At 41.0% G+C, this 26,935-nt stretch overlaps 1 protein-coding gene across 5 annotated transcripts in view; it reads left to right on the plus strand.

Annotated features, from left to right (window-relative positions):
* The window catches only part of TTC13 (tetratricopeptide repeat domain 13), a 76,896-nt gene extending 51,508 nt beyond the window's left edge, over window positions 1-25,388 (plus strand). For 3 of the 5 annotated variants that reach the window (XM_017885583.1, XM_017885585.1, XM_017885587.1), the window contains 12 exons: window positions 1,897-2,053; window positions 5,328-5,458; window positions 6,000-6,132; window positions 7,033-7,125; window positions 9,764-9,847; window positions 10,677-10,761; window positions 14,940-15,049; window positions 18,829-18,964; window positions 20,037-20,116; window positions 22,578-22,656; window positions 22,806-22,885; window positions 24,618-25,388. In XM_017885583.1, the coding sequence (XP_017741072.1) occupies window positions 1,897-2,053; window positions 5,328-5,458; window positions 6,000-6,132; window positions 7,033-7,125; window positions 9,764-9,847; window positions 10,677-10,761; window positions 14,940-15,049; window positions 18,829-18,964; window positions 20,037-20,116; window positions 22,578-22,656; window positions 22,806-22,885; window positions 24,618-24,732 (1,283 nt within the window). In that variant the 3' untranslated portion in view covers window positions 24,733-25,388. The remainder of the gene's footprint in view (window positions 1-1,896; window positions 2,054-5,327; window positions 5,459-5,999; window positions 6,133-7,032; window positions 7,126-9,763; window positions 9,848-10,676; window positions 10,762-14,939; window positions 15,050-18,828; window positions 18,965-20,036; window positions 20,117-22,577; window positions 22,657-22,805; window positions 22,886-24,617) is intronic. The other 2 variants (XM_017885584.1, XM_017885586.1) reach the window with 1 other exon arrangement.
* Window positions 25,389-26,935: the final 1,547 nt, after the last annotated feature.

Raw genomic sequence — 26,935 nt, forward strand, 5'->3', positions numbered from 1 at the left:
TCACATGTCCCAAGAACACAGGAAGGGCAGGAAACTGACATTCTGTGAGGTTATTACTGTTTTTTTGTTTTGTTTTGTTTTGAGACGGAGTCTTGCTCTGTCACCAGGCTGGAGTACAGTGGTGCAATCTCAGCTCACAGCAAGCTCCGCCTCCTGGTTCATCCCATTCTCCTGCCTCAGCCTCCTAAGTAGCTGAGACTACAGGGATGCGCCACCATGCCCAGCTAATTTTTGTATTTTTCATAGAGACAGAGTTTCACCATATTGGCCAGGATGGTCTCGACCTCTTGACCTGCCTCGGCCTCCCAAAGTGCTGGGATTACAGGCGTGAGCCACCGTGCCCAGCCAGTTCTTACTGTTAAATGTGAACTTGGTATATTTGACTTGTCATTCCTTCATATCAAAATTCTCATATATTTTGGAGAAATATGAGGTGAAGAAGAAAGCAAATCTTGCAGTTACCCTTTTATTAGTTGTAGTTTTACTCGCCTTTTATCTCCTGTCTCTGAAGACAGTTTTTTTTATTAAAGCCTACATTTTTTTTGTTATTGTGAGCCCTTTATACCATGACTGTCCAAAAGAAAAAAAAGTAGAATGCTGTGTGTGTAATTTTAATTTATAGTAGCCACATTAAAAAAGTGAAAAGAAGTGGAATTAATTTTAATAACGTATAATTTTAAATTCAGTATATCCAAAATATCAGTTCAACATGTAACATAATTAATATGAAACTGCTATTCATTAGATACTTCACATTATTTTTTGTACTAAGTCTTTGAAATCTGGTATATATTTTATGCTATAGTACATCTCAATTTGGATGTTAAATTTTCATTGGAAATACTTGATCTGAATTTAGAATTTATAATATTTATAGTTGAAAAAGTAGGTTCATATGTGCAAGTCGTTTCAAACATACTGAAGTTGTCTAATGATTGAATCAAGTATCAGTTTGTAGGTTTAAATTAATTCAAATTAAATAAAATTTAAAACCCAGTTTCAATCACCCTAGCCTCATTAAGTATCCAATAGCCAGGTGCCTTGGGGCTACCTATTAGACAACATCTTTCTTTACCCTGAATTACAATTCCCTTTTTTCCTGGTTTAGTAGAGCTTGCACTTGTGAATTATAGGCAGAAGGGGCAGGTACTCTGTACTTTGGGTTTTTTCCTACACTGCTTTCATAGAGATAAGCAGCAGTCCATTAGTCAGTTGGTGAAATCATATACCCAATTAATCTGTATACCAGTTGACAGAGTACCAGGCTCTGTCTGACACAGAACTTGGATTTTCAAGCTCTGGAATTGAAAACAATGAGATTTTTAGTGGTTTTCCTGGAAAGGTGATTAAAATTTAGCCAAAGTAGGCCAGGCGCAGTGGCTCACGCTTGTAATCCCAGCACTTTGGGAGGCCGAGGTGGGGGATCACGAGATCAGGAGATCGAGACCATCCTGGCTAACACAGTGAAACCCCGTCTCTACTAAAAATACAAAAAGTAAGTCGGGTATGGTGGCGGGCACCTGTAGTCCTAGCTACTCTGGAGGTTGAGGCAGGAGAATGGCACGAACCCGGGAGGCAGAGCTTGCAGTGAGCCAAGATCTTGCCACTGCCCTCCAGCCTGGGCGACAGAGCGAGACTCCGTCTCAAAAAAAAAAAAAAAAAAAAATTAGCCAAAGTAGAACCAGACTGACTGACTTATATTTGACCTTGTTATCTCAAGTCAGTGGCAGGTTACCTCTATCATATACTAATAGTGACTTACTAAAATTTAGAAACTCTTTTTAGAATTCTTATAAATGAAGAACAGCTTGTTACAAAGTATTTGTATGGCAGTTAGCCATAAGAAAGTTTCTTTAGCAGTATTTGGATGTGTCAGATCTCATTTCCTTTCTGCAGAGTATTCTCGATATCTTCATGCACACCTTGATACCCCCCTTACGGAATATAACATTGATGTGGATCTGCCTGGAAGCTTTAAAGACCACTGGGCTAAAAATCTACCTTTCCTCATAGAAGACTATGAAGAGCAGCCAGGGTTGCAACCCCACATAAAGTAAGTGCTTTAGATGAAGATCTTTTTTTTTTTCCTTTGTCAAAACTGAGCTATAAGCTGGGCATGGTGGCATGCTACCCCCTGTTACTTCGGAGGGTGAGGTAGGAGAATTGCCTGAGCCCAGGAGTTCAATCAAGCATGCTATCCTTGTGTCTGTGAATAGCCATCCATTGCACTGTAGCAACACAGCAGAGACCCCATCTCTAAAAACAAAACAAAACAAAAAACACCTATAGCAAACATCATTTTAACTAATGAAATGGTAGATACATTAACATTAGCATTGGGAGTCAAACCAAAAAGCCCAGAATCAGTGCTTCTCTGTAATAGTGAGCCATAAGTCCTAGACAGTGCACAGAGAGAAGAAAAAGAAATCAGTGATACAGATTAGAAAGGAAAATAGAAAGCTGTCATTGTTTGCAGATCACATAATTTTCTACAAAGGAAACCTAGAAGATCTACAAATTATAGGAAATGATGAGATTTAGCAAAGTCATTGTTTATAATCAATATACAAGAATCAGTTACATTTCTATATATGAGTAACAAAAATATCATTTATAATAGTAACAAATACTTAGAAAAAATCTTACAAAATCTGTATAAAACCTGTATGGAGATCACAAAACTTAATTGAAAGTTACTAAGAAAACAAATAAATGGTGAGAAATACTATGTTCATGGATTGGAAGTTCAGTAACATTAGTAGGCCGTTTCTCTGCAAATTAATTATAGATTTAATAAAATGCCATTCAAAATCCCAAGTTTTTTTGAGGCACTTGTTGAGCAAATTCTGTAAATTCTGTGGAAGAACAAAGGACCAAGAATAATTAAGATACTCCCAAAGAAGAGGATGCTCAGGCTTGAAGGGGAAGGTTCTCATCCTACCAGGTGGCAAAACTTAATATAATAATGAGCAGAATGGTATTGGTGCAGAGATAGACAATGGACTAAAGGAAGAGAATAGATACCTTAGATAAATGGTAAAGGTGTGTTACAGATCAGAATAGGACTGGTCAAGATGTGGGAGTGGGCCAATTAGGTTATTTTATGGATAAAATAAAATTGATATTTGTGATGGCATAGTAATCTAATTCCAAATGGATGAAAATCTGAAGTATGAATGGCAAAATATTTTAAACTTTAGGAGGAAATATAAACGAAGATGTTTACGACTTTGGGGTAGACAAGGATTTATTAAGAAGCACAAAGCATAGATTTGAAACAAAAAGATTGATAAATTGGACTACATTGAACCTAAGAACTTCTGACACCATAAGGAAAGAAAAATAAGCCCAAATTGAGTAAAGGTACTTGCAAACTTAATAACTGACCAAGAATTACTGTCCACATTTTTGAAGTGTCACTACAAATTTAAAAATAAGAGACAGCCAATAGAAAAGTGTGCAAAAGACATGAACAGGTAATTTTACCACGGGGAAAACATGAATGACAAACATGAAGACATACTTCAGTTCATAAATTAAGGCCTCATGAGATTTTTTTCAGCCACTAGATGAGCAAATGTTACAAAATCTGATAATAGTAATATTGGTCAGAAGGGAGATTATAGAGAACTTTTATACTCCTGATGAGAGTATAAGTTGCTACAACCACTTTGGAAAGCAGTTTGTCATTATCTAGTGAAGATGAATATTCTCATACTTGATATGAGATTCTGTTCCTGTGTCTATTCAGAGAACTTTGTACTTGTGCACATATCTACCAGGAGAGACTTGAACAGGTCTACCAGCAGTATTTGTTCACAGCTAACACTGGAAATCAACCCAAATGTCCATCAACAGAAGAATGGATAAATGTGATACAGTCACAGTCACACAATGGGATATTATACAGCAGTATAAACAAATGACTCAGGCAACAATGTGGATTAATTTTTAAATGTAATGTTGAATAAAAGCAGCAAGTCAGTAGGCTGTGCTATCACATATTTTTTTCTCCCAAAGTTCATAAACAAAACTGTAGAGTATATTGTGTGTGTATATGTGTGTGTGTGTGTAACAAACCTAGTTTTTAAAAAGGTAAGTGAATCAGGAGCACAAATTTCAAGAGACAGGAGTATGGGATAGGAAAGCAGCATACAAGGAGATACAACTGCATGAATTCAGCTCTAGTTCTTAAATTGGGTAATTTGACTTTGTGTTTTCTATGTGTCTCAACTATTAAATGAACAAAAATAATAAAAAGAAAATTGATTGCTCATGGAAGTTTTGTATGTTCTCTAACCAGTCCTTTTTTGAGAAACATTTCTATGCACAAAAGCATTAACATAGCAGGCCTATGACTGCTGTCCTTAGAAAGGACTGCTTGCAAGAGTGACCTTGGTTGGTATCTGGGAACTTGGATTTCGAGGGGATTCCTACCACTCCCAAAACTAATAGGAGTGGTTCTCTGTGCCTAAACTGTTTGTTCAAACAATGTGGTTTCTATTGAACACGTGCTTTCTTTCTGGGTATCTGGAATTTGGGAACTTGCCAGGCAGAAGGTGTCTATAACCCTGGCCACTGAGTCTTTAATGAGCTTTCCTGGTTGGCAGCATTTTATGCGTGTTCACAACTAATTGCTGGGAGAGTTTAGTGTGTCATATATGACTTCCTTGGGAGAGGACCCTTGGAAGCTTGTGCCTGGTTTCCTCCAGACTTCTCCCAAGGTGCCTCTTCCCTCTGCTGGTTTTGTTTTGTGTCCCTTTGCTATAATAAATCACAAGTTCTAAGTCCACTGAGCCCTCCCAGCCAATTTCTGAGCCTGAGTGAGGGTGGTCTTGGAGATCCCCAGAACAACCTATAATTTAGAGTTTCAGTCTTTGTTATAAAAGCATCAAGCAGGTTGGCAGCTAAACAATAGTATTTCCATGTACCATTCCAAGTATACTTGTTCTAATACAACTTGGGCAGGGGTGAGGAATGGACAAAGGGCAGAGGTTTGGTTGCTTGTTGAAAAAGGCAATCCATTCAGGTATGTTTTCTGGAGAAGTTTACAAAGCAAATAATGGAAAGAGGTGTCTTCTGAATTGCACACTAGTTATCATAGTTTTCACTGTTACTAACCAGCATGTGATGGCAATTATGCACATGCTGTCATAAAGATTCCCTTTTAAACTGAGGTATAGTTGGGTGCAAAGGACTGAAGTAAGGATTATGTGGTCGTAGACTGTTTCATTAGTTTTCCAGTGGAGGAAGTGACTGCTTTTCAGGTGGAATTGGATTGCTAAATGTCTGTTGAAAAGTCCTTATCATGTACATGTTTCTTCCAGAGATGTGTTACATCAGAATTTTGAGAGTTATAAGCCTGAAGTACAGGAGCTGATTTGTGTGGCTGATCGTTTGGGATCCCTGATGCAATATGAAACACCTGGTTTCCTGCCAAACAAGCGAATACACAGAGGTATTCTGGAAGCTATCTGAAAATGAAAATATTCCTGGCATAAGAGCAAGGGTGGTTAAACCGTGTTGTGTGTTTTAAAAAATTAGTATTTATTGTACTTATTCAAATTCTCCATGTGATCAGAATAGAAATGTGTAGAATCATTCAAACTGAATTCTGAAAGAAGACTCCTTCCATCCTTGGCTTTTTTGCTATTACTGTAGTATAGACTAGAATATAGGTCTTAAGTCCTTACTTAAAATCAGACAGCTGATCCAGGGAGCTATTTCCTTATTCCCTGTGTGGAAGAAGACAAACCTCCACTTGGGTTAGTAAGAGGCAGAGTTGGGAGCAGACAACCTGAGCTGTCTCTGGTTAACTCTGATGGGTTTTAATTTTAGTAGGACCATCATGACTGAAACTTGCCTTGGGTCTTATTATATCACCAATACAACTGACCCTTTATGTGTTAACTATTGAGTTATCACTGAGACTCTGTAAAGTAGGTGGAACTCAGTGCCTCTAAAGTATACTAATTCTTCTTGATATTCCTTTCTCATAGCTATGGGTTTGGCTGCATTGGAGGTCATGCAAGCCGTGCAGCGTACATGGACCAACTCAAAAGTTCGAATGAATGGAAAGACACGGTTGATGCAGTGGAGAGACATGTTTGACATTGCAGTTAAATGGAGAAGGTAACTGACATCTCAGTGAAAATAAACTGTAAATCTTATCATTGTCAAATAACGTCAGTCTGTTTTAGCTAACAGGCTATGAACCCTGTTTTGCTTGCTAACACCAGGCCTTCTAACTTAGGTTTTCCTCTCTAAAGTTTGTCAGAAATTGTTGGCATCTTTATTCTTTGACATGCACTTAACTAATATTTTCAAAATAGGAATTGATTGGCCGGGCGCAGTGGCTCATGCCTGTAATCCCAGCACTTTGGGAGGCCAAGGCAGGCGGATCACGAGGTCAGGAGATCGAGACCATCCTGGCTAATACAGTGAAACCCTGTCTCTGCTAAAAGTACAAAAAATTAGCCGGGCATGGTGGCAGGCGCCTGTAGTCCCAGCTACTCGGGAGGCTGAGGCAGGAGAATGGTGTGAACCTGAGAGGCGGAGCTTGCAGTGAGCCGAGATGGCGCCACTGCACTCCAGCCTAGAGGACAGAGCAAGACTCCATCTCAAAAAAAAAAAAAAAGTAGGAATTGATCGTTGTCACATTTCCAGTCACCTGTTTACCTGAAGCATTCTAGAAACAGTCTCTTTGAAAGAACAGATCTATTACCTGTGGTACCTTTGAATGAACTTCACTGGACCAGTCCCTTTATAGTTAATGGTGTGCCTGGCAACTAGCTAGTTTAGCGTAACCTTTGATATTCGTTTGCATGACAAAAACCGTGCTCCACTCCTAAACCTTTACCTTTACCTGGCTTCTCGCCCAGTTTAGCTGGAACATCTGTTTGGAATTTGTAGGTATGAACATCATATAATGGACTAGCTGTTGCTTTACCACCACCTTTGCAAACACTTCTACATGTTTTATTTGGAATGCTTCTGAACACTTCTGGTTTTATAAAGGTCTCTGTTTTATAGGATTGCTGACCCAGACCAGCCTGTGCTGTGGTTAGATCAAATGCCAGCACGAAGTCTTAGCAGAGGTTTTAACAACCATATCAATTTAATCAGGTATGAACTTTTTGTGCATCTTTCTTCTTTTCCTAGGAGTTTATTCTCAAGACACAGGCCATGGAGACCAGGAGTGACCCATTGCTCCTTTCCTGGTGACTTTTTGACCGGGGAACATACACCTACATAATCCTGCCTGCATTCCTTTCCTGTAGCCCAGCTGCAGAAAGAAACATAGTATGTGCCATGCTCCTTCCCCAGGCCCTTCTGTCTAATATAGAGCATGACCGAAGGGTAGATTGCAGATGTTTTCCTAGGGTGTCAGTCTTTAAGGAGTCCTAAAACATCATAGAAAATGATTAGATGGAGAATATTACATTTACCATAATATTCTGTTAATAATACTACATGGCTCTTGGCAAGTCTCTCGTTGTGGAGGAAAGGCTCTCCATCCTACCTCAATACACAAAGGGCTTGGATAAATAACACTATCTGGTAACTAAGCTGCCATCTGGGGAGGACAAGTCAGGTTGGCTGGAAAACTTCTGTTTTGTCCAGAGCCTCTGCTAGTTGGGGACATGGGTGAAATGCTCACTTCTTGACCCTTTCTTTATGTGCCTAGCTGCCTTCTAAATAAATGGTGAACAAATATTAAAGAATATCAGTTTCAAGGGGACCTATATTATCAGCCCATCTTTTAATGAATTTAATTTTAGATAAAATGTATAAATATGGTAGTTGTGTCACCTCTAAAATGCTTCTAGTTCAAGGAAGCTGAATTAAGAAAATATTATTCAGGCCAGGTGCAGTGGCTCAAGCCTGTAATCCCAGCACTTTGGGAGGCCAAGGCGGGCGGATCATGAGGTCAGGAGATTGAGACCATCCTGGCTAACATGGTGAAACCCTGTCTCTACTAAAAATACAAAAAATTAGCCCGGTGTGGTGGCGGGCGCCTGTAATCCCAGCTACTCGGGAGACTGAGGCAGGAGAATGGCGTGAAGACAGGAGGCGGAGCTTGTAGTGAGCCGAGATGGTGCCACTGCACTCCAGCCTGGGTGACAGAGCAAGACTCCGCCTCAAAAAAAGAAAAAGGAAAATATTCTATACACCTTTGACATTTAAGTTTGGGTTTTAATGGAAATATAATTCGTATGTATATTTATTTTTTTAACATCTAGAAAAATTTATTTTCACCTTGTGGCTTTTATATTCCTATTTCTCATGGAATAATTTGTGATATAGATAGGTAGACTCAAGCAACTAACTTTAATTGAAGACTACCATGGATCAGCCAGTGTGCTGTGCTGTGCTGTGTGATGGGGATACAGAAGGGAAATACAGCCCCACCTGCCGAAAGCTCACAGCAGACAGACCAGCAGACAACTACTATGCAGTGTGTTAAGAGTGAGGTGATCACATGCACAGGATGCCATGGGAACCCGGAGAAGGGGTGCCTGATTCAGCCTTCTGGTGCTACCAGATCTATTTGGAAAAATGGAAAACAGAGAGGTGGGGTGATTAACATGGACCAATGGATGAGTTAGGTATGATCAGAAAACTATGACTAACTTGTTATGCCAGGTAGTGAGTTTGCAATTAAGGGAGTATCAGGAATTGAGGCTAGAAAGATAGGCAGAAGTCAGAACATAAATCATTCTGTAGTCCAAGCTAAGGAATTTTTTCCCCTGAGGACAATGGTGAGCCATTCAGGGATTATAAGCAGAGAAGTAACAGGAACAGATTTGCACATGGGGATGATCACCTTGGCAGCAGATGGCAAAATAGATTGGAGAGGAGGCAGGAACCTCGGAGGTAAGGGAGGAGGTTGGAAAATTATGTAGTTGTTCAGGTGGACAAGTGCAAAGGTCTCGAAAGCTGTATGGTAGTGAGTTGGAGAGGAAGAGCTAGACTCTTAGAAGGTAGAATCAGGAGCACTGGCAGTGGGCTGCAATCAGAGAGGGCATGGAGTTAGAGGAAGGCCACCTTCCCTCTCAGGTACATGGTTGTTCCATTAGGCGAGAGAGCACCAGAATGAAAAGTAGGTGAACACGTTTAGTAGGGAGGCTGGGAGAAGTGTGGGGTGCAGGAGGGAATTCTTACTTGACAGTAACCTTTGAGGTTTGGGATGCCTGGTAGGAACCCAGGGAGCGATGTCCTGGGAGCAGTCGGCTGTGTCATGTGACTCAGCATGTTGGCTGAACATGGAGTTCTGGGAGAGAGTGTAAAAGAAAAAGATCAGAAGGGATAGAAATGTGAGGAAAAGAATATTCAGAGTGGGTAGAGGAAAGGAGACTGCTAGTGAGCTAGAGAGCAAGACAGGGTATTCGATAATGCTGTTGGGAAAACTGAGGGAGGGGACAGCACACTGCCCACAAGTGATGGGGTCCGTCGGAGGACGCTCATATGAAAGTCTGAACCTCACTTCAGGGCTGGGGGATTTGTCTTCCCATTGTGACTGATCTGGCGCCGAGTTTGATGCCTCTCCTGCCAGGATAGGCCCTGTGAGCTGGCAGGCAGTCTTGCTAAGACAGTGCTTTGCTTCTCCACTCATTGACTACGAAGTGAATTTCCCAGACTTTTTTTTTTCTACATTATTCTCATAGTTTCTTATTTTTTTTTAAATTAACTTTGAAATTAGATGTTGGCTTGAGCATATTCTTCTATAAAATATTCTTAATTTTATTATTTTGCCTTATAGGGGTCAAGTGATCAACATGAGATACCTGGAATATTTTGAGAAAATACTTCATTTTATTAAAGATAGAATTCTTGTTTATCATGGGTAAGCCCTTTAATTTTCTCCTTCTTAGTAATGAGTTGATTTCATGTATTTTATATTTGTTGTATTTTTGAAACTTGAGAACTAAGCCTGTTGACAGGCTAAACAAGGTCTATCAAATGTTTACATAGTGTTTAGAATCATAAAGTCTTTCATAATCACTTTCTTTTTAATAACTCTACAAAATCCATAGACCTCAACTGAAGTGTTTTTAACTTTACATGCACTATTGTGACTTTTCTAGTCTCTTTCTTCTATAAAGCAGGATGTTTCTTTGGATTTATCTGTTAGGGATTTCAGCTTTAATACTTACTCTCCTTCACTTGAAAGGCAGGATGGTATATACAAAACAATGAGCAGAACACTAGGGGAAAAAGATCTGAATGCTTAAATATCACCAAGTAAATATAAAATTGGTGGAAAAACCTAGCAGAATACTTTCATTTGAGCAGCTTTAGAAAGGAAAAAAGCAAAACAAAGCATCTACATCTAATTTTAGAGCTGGAATAGGAAAATCAGGGTTTCAGAATCAAACTCATAGCCATACATGTTCACACAAACAGTGACTATTGATCCATTCTGCTTTTTCCTGTTTTGCCTTCTAAATGTTTCCTTAATTCTCGTCTGCTGCTGTTTCCTTAATTTTCATCTATAGTCCAAAACTCATTAGAATTGAACTATCCCATTATTTAGAAACTTTATTTGTGGCCTACCATTTTGAATATTGAGCTCAAAATTGAGGTCAATTTATTTAACTTAAAGATAATAGCATGATTAATTATTACAGTTCTGCATTAATCTCAGTTGCCATCTCTCTCTGTCTCTCTTTAAGAGCTAATAATCCTAAAGGATTGCTGGAAGTTCGAGAAGCCCTGGAAAAGGTACACAAAGTAGAAGACCTTCTTCCAATTATGAAGGTAACTTTAGCATCAGCATGGCAGTCCATGTTTTTAGAGGAAAAGAAAACCAACAGCAGTTTTTAAAACAGAATTCAGAATTATTAAATGCTATTTGAAATCACTAGTATGAACACATTCTGAAAAATAACCAAAATAAATGAACATACAGGCATCAGACTCAGCTTGCGAGGAAGCAGTTAATATAGAAAAAAGAAAACTTAAAAATACTTATAATTGAATTCTGCTTCTGGCCACAGCTGAGTAACTGGTACTCAGCTGCCCTTCTACATGATTGCAGTTATAAAACTGGACAAAATATAAGTCAGTTATTTTCAGGCACTGGCTCATTACAAGACTCTGAATCTCACTGTCACCCCTGGTTTCTACTGGGAGTATTTATTAGACCACTGCATGGTAATGTGGAGCCCAAGCAGAGTACAGTGGTCTTGCTAAGCTAAGGAGGTGGAGAGTGGAGTTTGGGTCTGCCAAAGTGGCTGGAATTTGCAGAGCAGAGTATAGAAGAGAAGGAGGCCATGTAGGCTGGGGAGTGCTCAGGGGTCAATGTGAGCACTCCTTTTCATCCTTGACTAAGACCTTGGTCATGAACATGCAATGAAAGACCATGAGAGGCTCAGCAGAGAGTGACTGCTGTGGGAAAGAAAGCTGAGCAGAGGTATCAGAGGTGTGTGTGCTGAGAGACATTGGAGTTTCGGCCTTGCCAATGTGGATGGATCCTGTGAACACCTCAGGCGTTTAGTTAAGACTTCAGAAAGGACACACTGTAAAAGTAAGACCACACTCTACAGTAAGGCTCACAACCTGGGACTGAGAACCATTTCTAAATAGACTGCCCTAACAAAGAATGAAACTAAGTCTAAAGGATTAAATGGATCTGCTAGTGATTTTACTACCTGTCAAAACTCAGTACCCTTTAAAGGAAGGCAAAATAACCTATTTTCTTTAATTACTAGAGAAGTAAATGCCATTGTTTGAATGTGTTTCCCCCAAAATGAATGTGTCGGAATGGAATCCTCAGTACACACATGTTGGGAGGTGGAGCCTAATGCGAAGTGTTTAATGGTGGAGCCTTCATGAACGGATTAATGCCATTATAAAAAGGGCTTCGGGGAGTGGCCTCTCTTGCCCTTCCACCTTCCGTCATGTGAGGCAGCAGTAAGAAGGCTCACATCAGATGCTGGCACCTTGATCTTGGACTTCCCAGCCTCCAGAATAAATTTCTGGTTTTGTTTTGTTTTGAGACAGGGTCTTCCTCTCTTGCCCACACTGGGTGACAGAGTGAGACCCCATCTCCTTTAAAAAAAAAAAAAAAGCTAGATAGTATGATCCAGGTATACCAGGCAAATGCTAATGAGAAGAAAAGTATGTGTGGCAATATCAGTAATGGAAACATTTGAATTCAATGGGAAGAACACTACAAGGGACAGAAATTATTTGATTAAAGTATAATCCATTAAGAAATTTTAGCTGTGTGAACCTTTCCTCCGTCTAGGAGTAAAACTACCCCAAAACATTCCAACAGCAGTTAGAATTGCTTTTCCAATTAGTGATTTGAACACTAACGTGGAACTTCAGTAAATGTTTTCCTTGTAGCTATAGTAGATGAGATTGATTCTTGTAAAATTTAGGAAATTTGTATGAATAAGCAAAGTGTGTCCATTTCTAAGAAATAACGAGGAAGTAGCATGTCATGAACAGAGCTGAGCATCTGACCCAGGACCCACATCTACCTGGCTGGGTGTAGATGAGCCTATTTTACAGTTATTCCAGGTTTTTGTCTGCTGAAGACCAAATATTCTGGCCAGACCTACCTTGGAGAGTTTATTGTGAGGGTCTGATGCACTAACACAGCGGCCCTCAACCTTTTCATACTCAATGTGTTGACTCAGTAAGCATGTTCAGATGCCCCCTTTACTTACTCTTTTATTGCACTAGGATGAACTTCATAGATAATATGTCTCACCTACTAAAAAATGTCCACACAAAGTCATCTCAGTATCTCAGTTCACACAATGTCCACACAGTGTATCTCAGTATGTGGAAATTCGGGCATGCCTTCTCTTGAAGCCGGAAAGCAGCAGCCAGTGCTTCACACCTGCACATAAAATCATGGTGAATATGACAGTTACAAGTCCGTCAGCCCCATATCTGTGAGTTATTTGGTGAGCTACGTTGTCATTGGCAATGTGGTTTTCTGAAATGGTAAACCACGCTTAGCAAAGCTCCAAGCTATATATAGTGTACTCCTTAATGTATATGCTATTTACATTCCTGGCAAATTCAGTGTGTATGAAAACTTATAATAAATAATCAGTGTTTAAGTGCAAAACAGTCGGTTCCAGGCCCACATATTGATTAAATGATAAACATGTTCTTCATCTACATGAAAATCCAGTGGGACATTAGAAAATCGTACATTATGTGTGACAATCGCCTGTACTGTGGGACATATAGTAATCTTGGCTCCCAACTATCCAATCCCTGTAATAATCAGTCTCCCATAAATTCCCTCAGTGCCCCACAGGGGGCAGAATGGCTTCACCACAGGCCCTGAGATGTAGCATATAGAAAGGAAACTGGAGTGTGTGTGAGGGCGCTTCAGCTGCCTTCTTGTGGGTATTCTAGTCAGGCATTTAGATGTCCTGTGGTATTAGGCAGAATACAACATCAGCTTAGGGAGATTTTAATATTTTATATGTCTTTGTTTAAGAAGAAAAACAGAGTGGGCTACAAGACTGTAGTCACTTAGCATGCAGCTGGAGAGACGCGGCATCGCCAGTCTCAATGCGCCTCTTGGTGTGAAGTCCCAACTGTTTGGAAGATGTAAGATGCTTGTTCTCTGTGGTGGGATGACATTCCACTTCAGCATTATACATCCAGCTTTTACCCAGGATTACAGATATATTGGTACTTTGCAAGGCACACACAGCGGAATATACAACAAGATACTTCAGTGTTTAAAGTGCTTGGTGAAATGCACCAGGTCAGCTTCCACTGAAAGGCACAACGGTGCTGTTGATGAAAAACCAAGTTAACGTGTATGTCAGCGCCCCCTAGAGGCGGTTTGTTAGCAAGTAACGCGGACTGGAATTCACCAAGGCCTTTGGTGAATTCCAACTCTCACATTCCAACTCTGCGGCTTCCCTGCTGGCTGGGACTCAGCCAGACTTTGTCTCACCTAGTTCGTTTCTCATCTGTAAGACTGAGACCATACCTAGTGCTATCAGTATGTTGTGAGGATTAGATGAGAATTGGCACATAGTGTGTTAGCGCATTTCTTCTGAAAGTAGCTTTTTTGCATGAAAGATGCTTGCCTGTTCAGTGCCTGCTGTGGCCCTGATGGCCTGTGCCACTCATCCTCTGGCTTCTGGGCTGCTGGTGACACCTGGTGCATCTTTCTGTTTCTAGACAAACTCTCCCCTCATGAAGTAGCAGCCTCTCTTACGTTACTGTTGCTTCTCTTAACTTCTAGTCCATCAATTTTTTTAAAAAGGCAATATTGAGTTAACTGAATTTGGGGGTCATTTTCTGAAACTTGTTTATTGCCATTGCAGGTTTGTCCCAAAGGTTTTAAACAGAAAGCTAACATCTGAAACTGTGTTCATACACTTATCACCCCGAAGGCCATTCTTAACTCTGAATAATTCCTTTAACTTAACCGACTTCTCTGTGGCCCACAGAGTTGGGTGGGTGTGGGTGTGGGTGTGGGTGTGAATGAAGTTCTCCAGTTAGTGGATATAATCCTGGCTACTATTCAGAAAAATCAGACTCTGCTTTGAGCACTAGTATGAAAGTTGCATTTTTGAGTTACAGGATGTTAGGTGCAACTATTCTGCCATGATTCAAAGTTGCTGCCTACTAAGATGGGCATGAGAAGACATTCAAAGGGAGCTCTTAGAAGTGAGCAGTGCCCCTTCTTGATGAAAAGAACCTGTGAGCTTTTGGTGCTGAGGTTCTCTGCTGGCCTCTGGTGGGAGCTGTGGGGAGCATAACCTGGGCTCTGTTGGGGCCTGAGGACAGGCAGAGATGTCCTTGGCCACCAGGACACTATCTCTTTATCACATGACCTCCTTGGCCCTTTTTAAAAACATGTAAGGTAGAGCCAGCACTACAGAATTGCAGTTGGGGTTTACAGTGAATGAAACACTAGTAACGTGAATTTTCTTTTTCCCTGAAAGCAGTTTAATACTAAAACAAAGGATGGGTTCACCGTGAACACGAAAGTTCCCAGCCTTAAAGACCAAGGGAAGGAATATGATGGATTCACAATCACGATTACAGGAGACAAGTATGTGTGCTTCTTAATGTGGTGTAAGCTAGAGACGAGGCAGAAAGGGTGCCTGTGCTTATTGTCGCTGTAGAGTTTTGTCATGTTGAACTTTGGCTCCATCCTGAAATGAAAAGTATCAAGGTCCAGTGAGCAGTTATAACCAGTTATTTTTTAAAATTGACATCTAAAGTATTACACCAGCAGATACATTATCTGACTGTCTAAATCTAAGGACTTTCTAGATACTAAGTATGATGTAGTTTGTGGAAGACATTCTTCTGGGTTTTTGAAGTTCCTTGGGGGGCGCGAGAGAGGCTTTTACTAATAAAATGAAAAAAGATGAGCAGTTGGCAGATTGAAGTCCATTGTAGATTTAAATATATATATATGTAAGCCTATCTATCTATCTATCTATCTATCTATCTATCTATCTATGTAGAGAGAGAGAAACAGCTTTAATAATTAATGAGTAGTATAATCTTATAGAAAATTTAGAATATACAGATAAGCAAAATTAACAAAATAAAAATCAAGTTATTTTCTTTAAAAACTGAGGTTAGACTGTTCCACTATTTACCCTTACCATTACATTATCACAGTCATTTCCCCAGTCATATTCTTAAAAGTATTTTTAGTAATTGCATAATATTCCAGTGTATAGATGTAGAATTTCTCTGATCTTTTTGTTATTGACCACTTAGGGTATTTCTCATTGTTTTACTTTATAAATAGCACTGTAGTAAACATTTTTGTTAACTCTAGTTTTATTTACATCTGAAATCCAAGCTTTGTCTGTCAGCTTCCATATTCCTTGAGTTGTGGGTGGAATTGCCTTGAGCTGTGCACGGGCACACCACCCCCCCAACACACACACACCCCCATACACACACCCCATCTTCAGGTGCATAGCCTTGGGAAGTGCCGTGCCCTCCCCCTGGTTTCCACCTGCTCAACATAAGACTGTGACTCACATTCTGCAGCCCCTCTGCCTCTTGGGCTCTGACTTTCTCAGATACTTTTCCTCTAAGCTACAAGGAGCCGCCTCTTCAAGTTTCACATCAAAACTTAAACAGGGCGGGGCGCAGTGACTCACGCCTGTAATCCCAGCCCTTTGGGAGTCTGAGGCGGGCAGATAATGGGGTCAGGAGATCAAGACCATCCTGGCTAACAAGGTGAAACCCCGTCTCTACTAAAAATACAAAAATACTAGCTGGGAGTGGTGGCGGGTGCATGTGGTCCCAGCTACTTGGGAGGCTGAGGCAAGAGAATGGCGTGAACCCAGGAGGCGGAGGTTGCAGTGAGCCAAGGTTGCGCCACTACACTGCAGCTTGGGCGACAGCAAGACTCCGTCTCAAAAAAAAACAAAAACAAACAAACAAACAAAAAACAACTTAAACAAGCCTTCATGAGTAAACACCAGTTCAGCAACTTCTAGATTTCAGGGCTTTTCTATATCTTTGAAGTCTTGATCTTCACCTCAAGCTTCTTATCAAAGTACGTTCCCAATAAAGATCATTCTCCCCTGATTGCAGGGTGTGCTATTTAATGTAAAAAGTGTTCTCCTCCCTTTTCACACATCCATGATATGTATCCTCAGATCAGATTCCCAAACAGAAATGAAATTACTGTATTAGTACAGTTGATCTTTGAATAACTCAGGGGTTAGGTGGATTGACCTTCCCACCCCTAGCAGGCAAAAATTTGCATATAATCTTTGACTACCCCCAAATTTAATAGCCCACTGTTGACCAGAAGCCTTACCAAAAACAAAAACAGCTGATTAACACATATTTTATATGTTATATGTATTACATTTTGTATTCTTACAGTAAAGTAGGCTAGGGAAAAGAAAATGTTATTAAGAAAGTCGGCTGGGCGTGGTGGCTCACGCCTGTAATCCTAGCACTTTGGGAGGCCAAGACAGGCGGATCATGAGGTCAGGAGTTCGAGACCAGCCTGGCCAATATGGTGAAACCCCATCTCTACTAAAAACACAAAAATTAGCCAGGCATGGTGGCACGCACCTGTAATTCCAGCTACTCAGGAGGCTGAGGCAGGAGAATCGCTTGCACCTCTGAGTAAGAGGGGAGGTTGCAGTGAGCCAAGATCACGCCACTGCGCTCCAGCCTGGTGACAGAGTGAGACTCTGTCTCAAAAAAAGAAAAAAAAGAGTATCATAAGGAAAATATACTTAACTATGTATTAAGTGGAAGTGGATCCTCATAAAGGTCTTCATCCTCATTATCTTCACGTTGAGTAGGCTGAGGAGGAGTTGGTCTTGCTGTCTCAGGGGTGGCAGAGGCGGAAGAAAATCCTCGTATAAGTGGATCCATGCAGTTTAAACCCATGTTGTTCAAGGGTCAACTGTACATGAAATTTCTCCCCCTGAAATGTGACGTCTTTCCTCAATTGCCTGCTTCGCTCCACTTGTTGCCTCCCTTGCTCTGGGCCTCCTGACCCCTTGAGACGACTCTGCCTGGCATCCCATCTCCTGTCTCCTGCTTCAGCAGCGCTTCACCAATGTTGCTAAAGCTCCATCTCACTGGACGTTCCCCTAGCTCCGCAAATCTCTCCCCTGTCCACACGCAGCCATTTCCTGTGGCTACGCAAACCAGCTTCCCTGCCAGGCATTCACAGCCTCTCACGAAGTGGCCTCAGACATTTCCTGCTTGACCTGGACCGCTCCCTGTTGGAACCTGGCCTGCTAGTCCGACTGGAATGCTTGTTCTCCAGTTCACCTCTGCTTTCTGATGTCTGGGTCTCTCACTCCCATCCCGACCCATGTTCAGGCCACTTCTCCCATGAGACCTTTCCTGCTTTTTTCTATGTTGTCCAAATTAGATTCTTTTTTTGAACCTCTGATGAGCTACATTATGACCTGAATCATGGTTTCATAATGATTTGTGGCCCTTGGCCAGAAGTGGTGGCTCATGCCAGCATATTGGGAGGCCAAGATGGGAAGATTGCTTGAGGCCAGGAGTTTGAGACCAGCCTGGGCAACATGGTGAGACTCTGCCTCTGCAATGGATTTTTAAAAATAACTACAGGTGCGTACCAGTAGTCCCAGCTACTCAAGAGACTGAGGCAGGAAGATCACTTGAGCCCAAGAGTTTGAGGCTACGGTGAGCTATGATCATGCCACCGCTCTCCAGCATGGATGGTAGAGCAAGATCCCATCTCTAATAATAATAATTTGTGGCCCAGTTTCTTCCTTCCTTCCTCAATCAAGGCAGCAGCTAGACTTTTCTTTGTAGGCTCCAAGGACTAAATGCAAACTTTGCTGGTGGCATTATACAAAAAATGCCTGTTGTATCAAACTTATATCCTCCATAGAACCTAAGTGGACCTTAAGCTCCACTTTTTTTTTTGTTTTGATAAAAAACAAAACCATGTTGTCGTCCCTGAACTATCTTCCTACACACAGTTCTTGCTTGTGACCTTTAATCCTAATGGGGTGGCTTAGAAAATATTTACTGGTTGTTTAAATCCATTCTTTACTGTGTGTAATTGTTTTCCACATATTAGCTTAAGTTTGTGTAATAAGTACATGTAGTTAGACTTAACTGTGAGCAAATGAGTTACTGATCACTTAAAGGTGAGGCAACTATCACCTTTTATGAAGAAATAATGCATTCTCATGACACCTGCCTTGCTTGTCTGTAGTTAGAAAGGTAAGGCACATTCTTGTGTATGTTTAGTGCCACATCAGCATGCTCTTTGGTTTTTAAAAAAACTTTCTGTGTTTGGCTGTTTGAACTTACAATACATGCCTTTGACACTTATTTTTGTATTTTCAGAGTTGGCAATATATTATTTTCTGTGGAAACTCAAACCACGGAAGAAAGGACACAATTATATCATGCTGAAATAGATGCGCTTTATAAAGATTTGACAGCAAAAGGAAAAGTATTGATTCTTTCATCAGAATTTGGGGTAGGTTTCTCTTTGTTTCCATTTTCTGTTCTTCTCATGATTCTTTTAAAACTTTTGAACCTCTGCCCTTTCATTGAGATTGTACATCTTATGCTTGAAATTGGATTGAATTGACCTAAAAAATATTTATTATTTCTTATAGGCAAAAATTCTCGTATTTAGTAACTACAGTAATGGGGAGGATAATAAATTAATAATTTAGTACTGTGCTACAGCATTATCGTAAGTTTGGGCTTTGACAAAATATAAAAAAGTTGGTCCATAATGAAAATGACCTGTTCTTCACCTTTTCCTTCCATTTTCTTCCCTTTGTTGTGGTTGTTGCTTATAACCATATATTTATAATGAGCTTTTGAATGTAAACTGGATGATGTATTCTGATGAGTTAATGGCAAGAAAAGTACAATGAAGTTGTGTATACTTTGCACTTAATGGTCCTTTCCTGGTCTGTGGCTTCCTCCCTTGGTTGTCCGCCTGGACTCGAGGTGGCGTTGTTGCAGGCAGCAGGGTATGGTGGACATTCTATCCCCACCACACCCCCTCCCTGTGTTCTGCAGTGGACAGATGCCCCTTACCCTTGAAAAGTCACCTTATTTCTCCAACATTTAATCACTGCATCCATATAATTAAACATCTAAGTTTATATACATAATTGAGCATCATCCAAATCTCAATGCAGAGTAGGGGAAGGGGCTTACCCAGATCGTTTGGGGTAAGGATGCATGTTGTTTGAGGAAACATATTTGGTGTTAATAAATGCCTTTTAAAATTTTAGTCACAATATATATTTTGACATTTCAAATAACATTAAAGGAGACTGAGATTTTTATGTTTATCAAAGAGTTGCAGTTTAAGAAACAGGTGGGAAAACATTGCTGTAAATTGAACTAAATTGGAAAAAATGATACAAAAGGGTATAGAATATTCAAGAATTTGAAAAGTAGGTTCTTATGGGAGAGGAAGAAAACAATCCTTTTCTTGGTGTAAATTATACTTGTGTGTCCTGTCACCTAATGAAAAATTAGTTCGTAATCTAGTATTTAAGTTTATGAGCCTGTGTCTTTTTTTCTAGGAGGCTGATGCTGTCTGCAACTTAATATTATCCTTAGTTTATTACTTTTATAATTTAATGCCACTGTCTCGAGGATCCAGGTAAGTAATATCCTGTCATTAAAATTATTTTAAATTGAGAAATGTGTTCTTTTTTGCTTATCCTTCCTGTTATGGATGTAGGTACAGAGTACACAAAGAAATGGTAAGGAGCTCCCTATTTTTTTTCCAAAATCTACACGAAAAAATATTTCCTTAGTCTATCACATCATCAAAAGAATTATAGAAGACAGTTCTAATATACTGTGCTTACGTTTAATAGGATAGGGATTCATCCATTCAACACAAGTTCATGGGAAGTTTACTGTGTACCATGCGCCGTGCTCAGTGTGTTTTAATTTTTTGTATTTGCCAGCCTCTTACTGAACTTCCTCCTCCTCTCCCTTTTCCATTTTGGGCTGTCAGGCGACCCGTAATCCTCATGTTTTATACTTTGGGGCCACCAGTCACTCTGTACTATTTTTATTATTTTGGATAAATTCTTGCTACTTCTTTATCAGGAGTTTTTTAGGTATCATTAAAACAAGGGCTATGACTGTAGAGTTTTCATTTCATTCTCCTTTTCCCAGTACTGTGTGCAGTAAATCATGTAAATGGCCTTTTACCATTGCTGGCACATAGTTGAACTTAAGATGTTTTGGCTAAAAATAATACACTTGAATGTCTTTATCTTTGATTAATGCTTTAGGAAGTAAAACTCCCCTAAATGCGATAGTAAATTTGGTTATAGTATTTAAGACTCATTGAAATGAAATAGAAACATAAATGTTATCAGCATAATATTGCTATTTGTGTCCACTGAATAAGTGATGTGAGGCCTGTACACATCACTGCCTGTGGGCCCCACTTGCAGACACCGTGCTCAACAGCCAGCATCCATCCTTTGTCCTTTGTCCTTGCAGCAGTTCTGCTGGCTCCTGTGTGACATTGAAGGAAGTGCAGCTCTGATTGTCCTCAGCTCTCCCTCATCCCTACATCCCTTCAGTCCTAAATAGTCTGTTGGTTGTGCTTCCCACACTTCTGTTTCTCTCTTCCCTATACCCACTGCAGCTAGCTTTGCTCCTGCTCCTCTCTGTGCCCTGCAGCTCTCCAGCACCTTCTGAAAACCATGGGTTCAGGCCGAGCTTGGCAGCATGCACAATGCACAGTGCCAGCCCTGCCCTGCCCCGATTTGCCTTGGCTGCAGCACCGCTCTCTTCCGCTGCTCTTTCTCCTCCCCTTGGCTCTCCGCATGGGCTGTCCGCCACATCTCCCTGCCTTCTCTGCCGCTTTCGTCTTCAGCCCTGGGGCCCTGGAGGATGCAGGGCACATGTCTTTAGCCTCTGAAGTCTTCCCTGCTGGAGAACCCCATGAATCACCTTGACTCGCTTTGCTTGGTGTCCGCCCGTGGCACTTGTTAGCTTTCTCTGAAGGTGCTCGTGCCATCCTTTCCCCCTGCTAGGATGCATTATCTCATGGGCGAGAGCTGTCTTTATCTTGAGCCGATTTGTTTTGGGAAAAGCACAACACTGTGGTTACAATAGCGGGTCCCATGGCCTTTTGCCAGCTCCTTCCACCCAGAACCAGCCCACCCCCTCTCTCCCCTCACCAAGAACAGAAGCACAGCACCTTGCAAACGCCTCCTACCCCAGACCTGCACATTCACAGCTCTATACTCGTTCTGGAGTGGCAGGGCAGCAGACCTTGCCCCACGAGCCTCCGAGCCAGCAGGCAAAGGTATCCCACAATCTCCTGGTTCTAACAGCCACCTCGGAGCCCTGGCAGTTCACACACACGCCCAAAGCTCCAAACCATCTATCAGTTAGTACATTGTGAGAATGTATTCTGCATTTCTTCCTTGAAGGCCAGCATTTCTAATGCTTAAAAAGTAAGACTAACATATGTATTTGTATTTACGAACTTTATTGTATACATGCATTGCTGGAGTGCAGTGGCATGATCTCAGCTCACTGCAACCTCTGCCTACGAGGTTCAAGCGATTCTCCTGCCTCAGTTTCCCAAGTAGCTGGGACTACAGGCTCATGCTGCCACTCCTGGATAATTTTTTGTATTTTTGTTAGAGATGGGGTTTTGCCATGTTGGTCAGGCTGGTCTTGAACTCCTGACCTCAAGTGATCCACCCGCCTCGGCCTCCCAAAGTGTTGGGATTACAGGCATGAGCCACCATGCCCAGCCTGATGTTTGTGTTTTTAGTAGAGACAGGGTTTCACCATATTGCTCTCAAACTTCTGACCTCAAGCGATCCGCCCGCCTTGGCCTCCCAAAGTGCTGGGATTACAGGTGTGAGCCACCTCTCCTGGCCAGTAAATACATTCTGATAGTAAATAGTAAACTATTCTTAAACAAATAGACATATTTTCATGTTAAATGAAACATTTAGTGTTTTATTCGAAAGAAATTTTGAATAAATTTTATCTTTCATGATGGGAAGTCCATGGTGAAATTTACCATGGTAACTGTAGACCGTTCAGGATGGATTGACCACTGTTCTTTATTTAAATAGTGTGATCGCTTACTCGGTCATCGTGGGAGCGCTGATGGCAAGTGGGAAAGAAGTAGCAGGAAAAATTCCCAAAGGGAAGGTACGTTGGAGGGGAAGGGAGACATGCTTGGTTGTGTGTTAAGTCCCAATTTACAGATTTTTATTTTAAGGTACACAAGTTACACCGATCTCCAGCCGAGCCTGTGTCCTCCACGTTTAGTAATGTTCCTAAATGTCTTTCTTTTTCAGTTAGTAGACTTTGAAGCTATGACAGCCCCTGGTTCAGAGGCCTTTAGCAAAGTCGCCAAAAGCTGGATGAACTTGAAAAGGTAACTACTTGAGGGGGGTCCACACAAGGGTATCATAACTGGAGGAGGAAAGGGAGTTTTCTGTTACTTTGGAGCTCTGTGAAAACTGGAATTATTATACTCATTTTTATAAGTTAATATGTAATACAATGAATTTGATCCACTTTTTCAAGGTTGAAGTGTTTTGCTGTCGTATAAGATAACCTTTTAAGGGTGAATGTATGGATAAAAATGGACTATGAAGGCCAGGCGCGGTAGCTCACACCTGTAATCCCAGCACTTTGGGACACTGAGGTGGGAGGATCATTTGAGGCCAGGAGTTTGAGACCAGCCTGGGCAACATAGTGAAACTGCTCCCCTCTACAAAAAAAATTAAAATTAGCTGGGCATAGTGGTGTGTGCCTGTAGTCCCAACTACTTGGGCAGCTGAAGCGAGAGGATCGCTTGAGCCTAGGAGTTTGAGGCTGCAGTGAGCTATGGTATGGTTGCACCACTGCACTCCAGACTGGGTGACAGAGTGACATCTTGACTCTTAAAAAAAAAAAAAAGAACCATGAATAAAAAATTTAAAAAGTAGTTGGCAAAAGAAAATTACCAAAATCTTATTTATATGATCAGGTATTCACTTCTTTTGGCCTACTTACTCTTAGGCTCAGTATTCAGGAGTATTTGAACTTGTAGACAGAGCCCATTTTACATTACTCTGAGTGGTAGCACTTAGCCTACTTAGTTGCATTTTATTGCAGCCAGGAATTTTATAGCAGCCAGGAATTATCCCTGACGGTCACTGTGTGTGAGGAGTCTAGCAGACCGTGATCGTTCCTGGCTCTTGTTTCCAGAAGCACTGGAGAGGACTGTGAATTTGAAGTGTGTGAAATTAAATTCATAGATGCCTCAGATGTTATTGAAGAATAAGTAAGCCTCACTGTTCAACCTTAGTTATTCTTGCCCCTTCTCCTGCTTTTTTACATCCCAACCACCCCCAGTTTTGCCTTTCACATCTATTTGACATAGCAACCACTCTATTGCTGGGTAATTTATATTCTGTTTAAAACAGAAAAATTTGTGCCTGTAGTCCGCCATTGCTCAATTTGTAATTTAGCTTTGCAGTGAAAGCTTCTAACAGTTACACCTTGTCCTGGTACATTCTTGTTTCAGATTTGTTAGTTTGCACATGTTTTAGTAATACGACCACCAGGCCAAAGGTCTTGCTTCTGTTTTTACATAATTGTACAATGTGAATCTTTTGAACATTCTTTAAGGAAAGAATAACAATGCTACCTTACATCCTGCAGTTGACACTTTACAGTGTACCTCGAAATACCTTATCTCATTCAGAGCTCATGGTAACTCTGCAAGTTAAGAACACTGTCCCTGTGACAGATCAGGGAAGTGCAGCCTAGAGAAGTAAAGAAAGCTAGTAAGGAGTGAAGTTGGACCTGAAACCTGTGTCTTTTGATTCCAAGCCCAGCATGCACTGCAGCTGGACATGTAAATCAAGAGTTTAATTTGCTTTTTCAAAGCTCTGGTTTAACTTCCAAGCAACTTGTCACACGTCGGCTGATACCACAGGCCGTTGTGAGAGGAGCCATTCTGTTCACAGCTCCTCCCTGCCTTTCTAACATTGTTTGATATTACAGAATGAATATAATAAATATAATGATAGGAAAATATATAGCGCTGCCTTTTTTTTTTTTTTTTTTTTTGCAAATTTGTTAATTTTTCATACCGCTACTTTGTGTTTCTTTTTCAGTATTTCACCTTCTTATAAGACTCTTCGTCAGTATCAGAAACCGTTTCCAACGTTAAGATCGATGATTGAGGTGCTAAACACGGACTCTTCTCCACGTTGTCTTAAGAAACTCTAGTTCTGTTGTTGTATTTATACAAGTAAAGGGCCGGACCTCTTGCTTCTTAAGTTATTTTTTAAAACATGGAATTATAAAGAAATTAGGTCCTCTATTACTTTTGATACCAATTTTTGATAGGAGTTGAATACTTGAAATCATTTTCTTTACTTTTCTGAACCATAACGAAAATCATGAAAGAGGCTTTCGGGGGAAAAAGCTACTTGACTTGGAGGGAAAGTGTGTATTAGCCAGCAACTTGTTGGTTTCCACTTATAAAGTCATGTAACTCCTTTCTTACAGTAAAAAAAAATTTTCCTCAACAACTAAAAAATAATAATGAAGATGAACAAAAACGAAACCAAATAGGAGTGTTTGTATTCCTTTAGATTTTGAATATTTTCAAACTTTCTTTTACGCACATTGTGATAGAGCATCTTTTGTTGACTCACATAAACTCCGTGTGTGGGTCCTTCGTTTTATTAGAACTGTGGAAGAAGGTTCCTGGGGCATCAGTATGTGTTGCAGAGCTCAAAGCCAGGAACACTTATTTTGAACAATACAGACAGTATTTGCCAATGTCCCAAATGCTGAATTATTGAACCATGTTTTTTTTTCCTTTGTTGAAAAAAATAAACCGGGGTGATTTCTATAAATCACCAGTTTTTGGCACTGGATTATGTATGTGTTTATTTTGTGAACCAGTTTCACTTTCAGGTATAAGAACATTCAGAAAATCTCTCTCGTTTTTTTTCCCAGGCACGGTAAATGACAGTGAGTAAAATGGGTTAATTAAAACTGCTGCTGTTTCCAAATGTTACCATCCATTAGCAAGCCTGCTCTTCTCTCCCTTCTACAGGACGCACCTTCCATCTCTTCGCTTGACCACTTCTCCCTGTACATTGTAATTTCTCTTGGACCACTTCCGTAGTCTCCTGACTCATCTTCCTGCTATTGCTCTGTTTAAACCCCACAGCCTCCCTTTGTCCTAAAATGAAACGCAGTCTCCTGCGGTAGCCTAGCTGACGTGGCTCTGTTTCTCAAACTGAATCTCTTACTCCCCACACTCCCCTTTGTTTGCACCATCAACTCACCTAGCCTTTTCCTTCCTTGAGAACCTTTCAGTTAACTTGACACTGTCCGATAGAACATTCTGTGATGACGTTCCAGAATGTTCTATGTGCTGCCAGTATGGTAGTCAGTAACCTCATGTGGCCACTGAGCACTTGAAACAGAACTGGTGTGCGTGAGGAGCTGAGTTTCACATTTAGTTTTGATTAATTTAGATTCAAATAGCTGCATGTAGCTAGTGGTTATTATATTGGTCCATGCAGCCTACAGAGTTCCTAGTGAGACTTTAAAGGTTTTTGCACAGAAATGATCCAGAATGGTGGTCTCCCAGGGTAATTTAATATCATTTTGAATTTGTGGTTATAGACTTGCCTGAGTAGCTAAGCTCTTACTACGATCCGTTTTTATTCACAAGAGTTCTGATACCAGATGTGTGGAGTTTTCCCCTCACACCAACCAATTCTCCAGCTTTCCATATATTAGCTGGAGTGGGAAGGGATCCTGCAATTCATATCTGACACTAACTTCCTGGAGTTAAACAGACCCCAGAGGTTAAGGGCTAGTCTCACAAGACTGCCCCCTTTTCAGACGCCAGTTGCAAGTCATTGCCTCCTGTACTCCTGACTGATTGGCTATAAGTTGGGGGTTCCCATCACATCCTCACACCTCATGTTTGATAATTTGCAAGAATGGCTCACACAATTCAGGGACACTCCTTACTTACTATTACTGATTTGTTGTATCGGATACACATCAACAGTCAAATGGAAGAGGTGCACAGGGCAATGTATGGGGGGCAGCATGGAGCTTCCATGCCTTCTCCAGGCCCACCACCCTCCCTCCACCTCGATGTGTTCACCAACTAAAACCCCCAAACCTTTTCACTTAAGGTTTTGTTGTTGTTGTTTTTTTTTTTGAGATGGAGTCTCGCTCTGCCGCCCGGGCTGGAGTGCAGTGGCCAGATCTCAGCTCATTTCAGCTCACTGCAAGCTCCGCCTCCCGGGTTCACGCCATTCTCCTGCCTCAGCCTCCCGAGTAGCTGGGACTACAGGTGCCTGCCACCACGCCTGGCTAGTTTTTTGTATTTTTTAGTAGAGACGGGGTTTCACCGTGTTAGCCAGGATAGTCTCGATCTCCTGACCTCGTGATCCAC

Source organism: Rhinopithecus bieti, unplaced genomic scaffold (assembly GCF_001698545.2).
Source record: "Rhinopithecus bieti isolate Rb0 unplaced genomic scaffold, ASM169854v2 scaffold_14839, whole genome shotgun sequence".
NCBI lineage: Eukaryota > Metazoa > Chordata > Mammalia > Primates > Cercopithecidae > Rhinopithecus > Rhinopithecus bieti.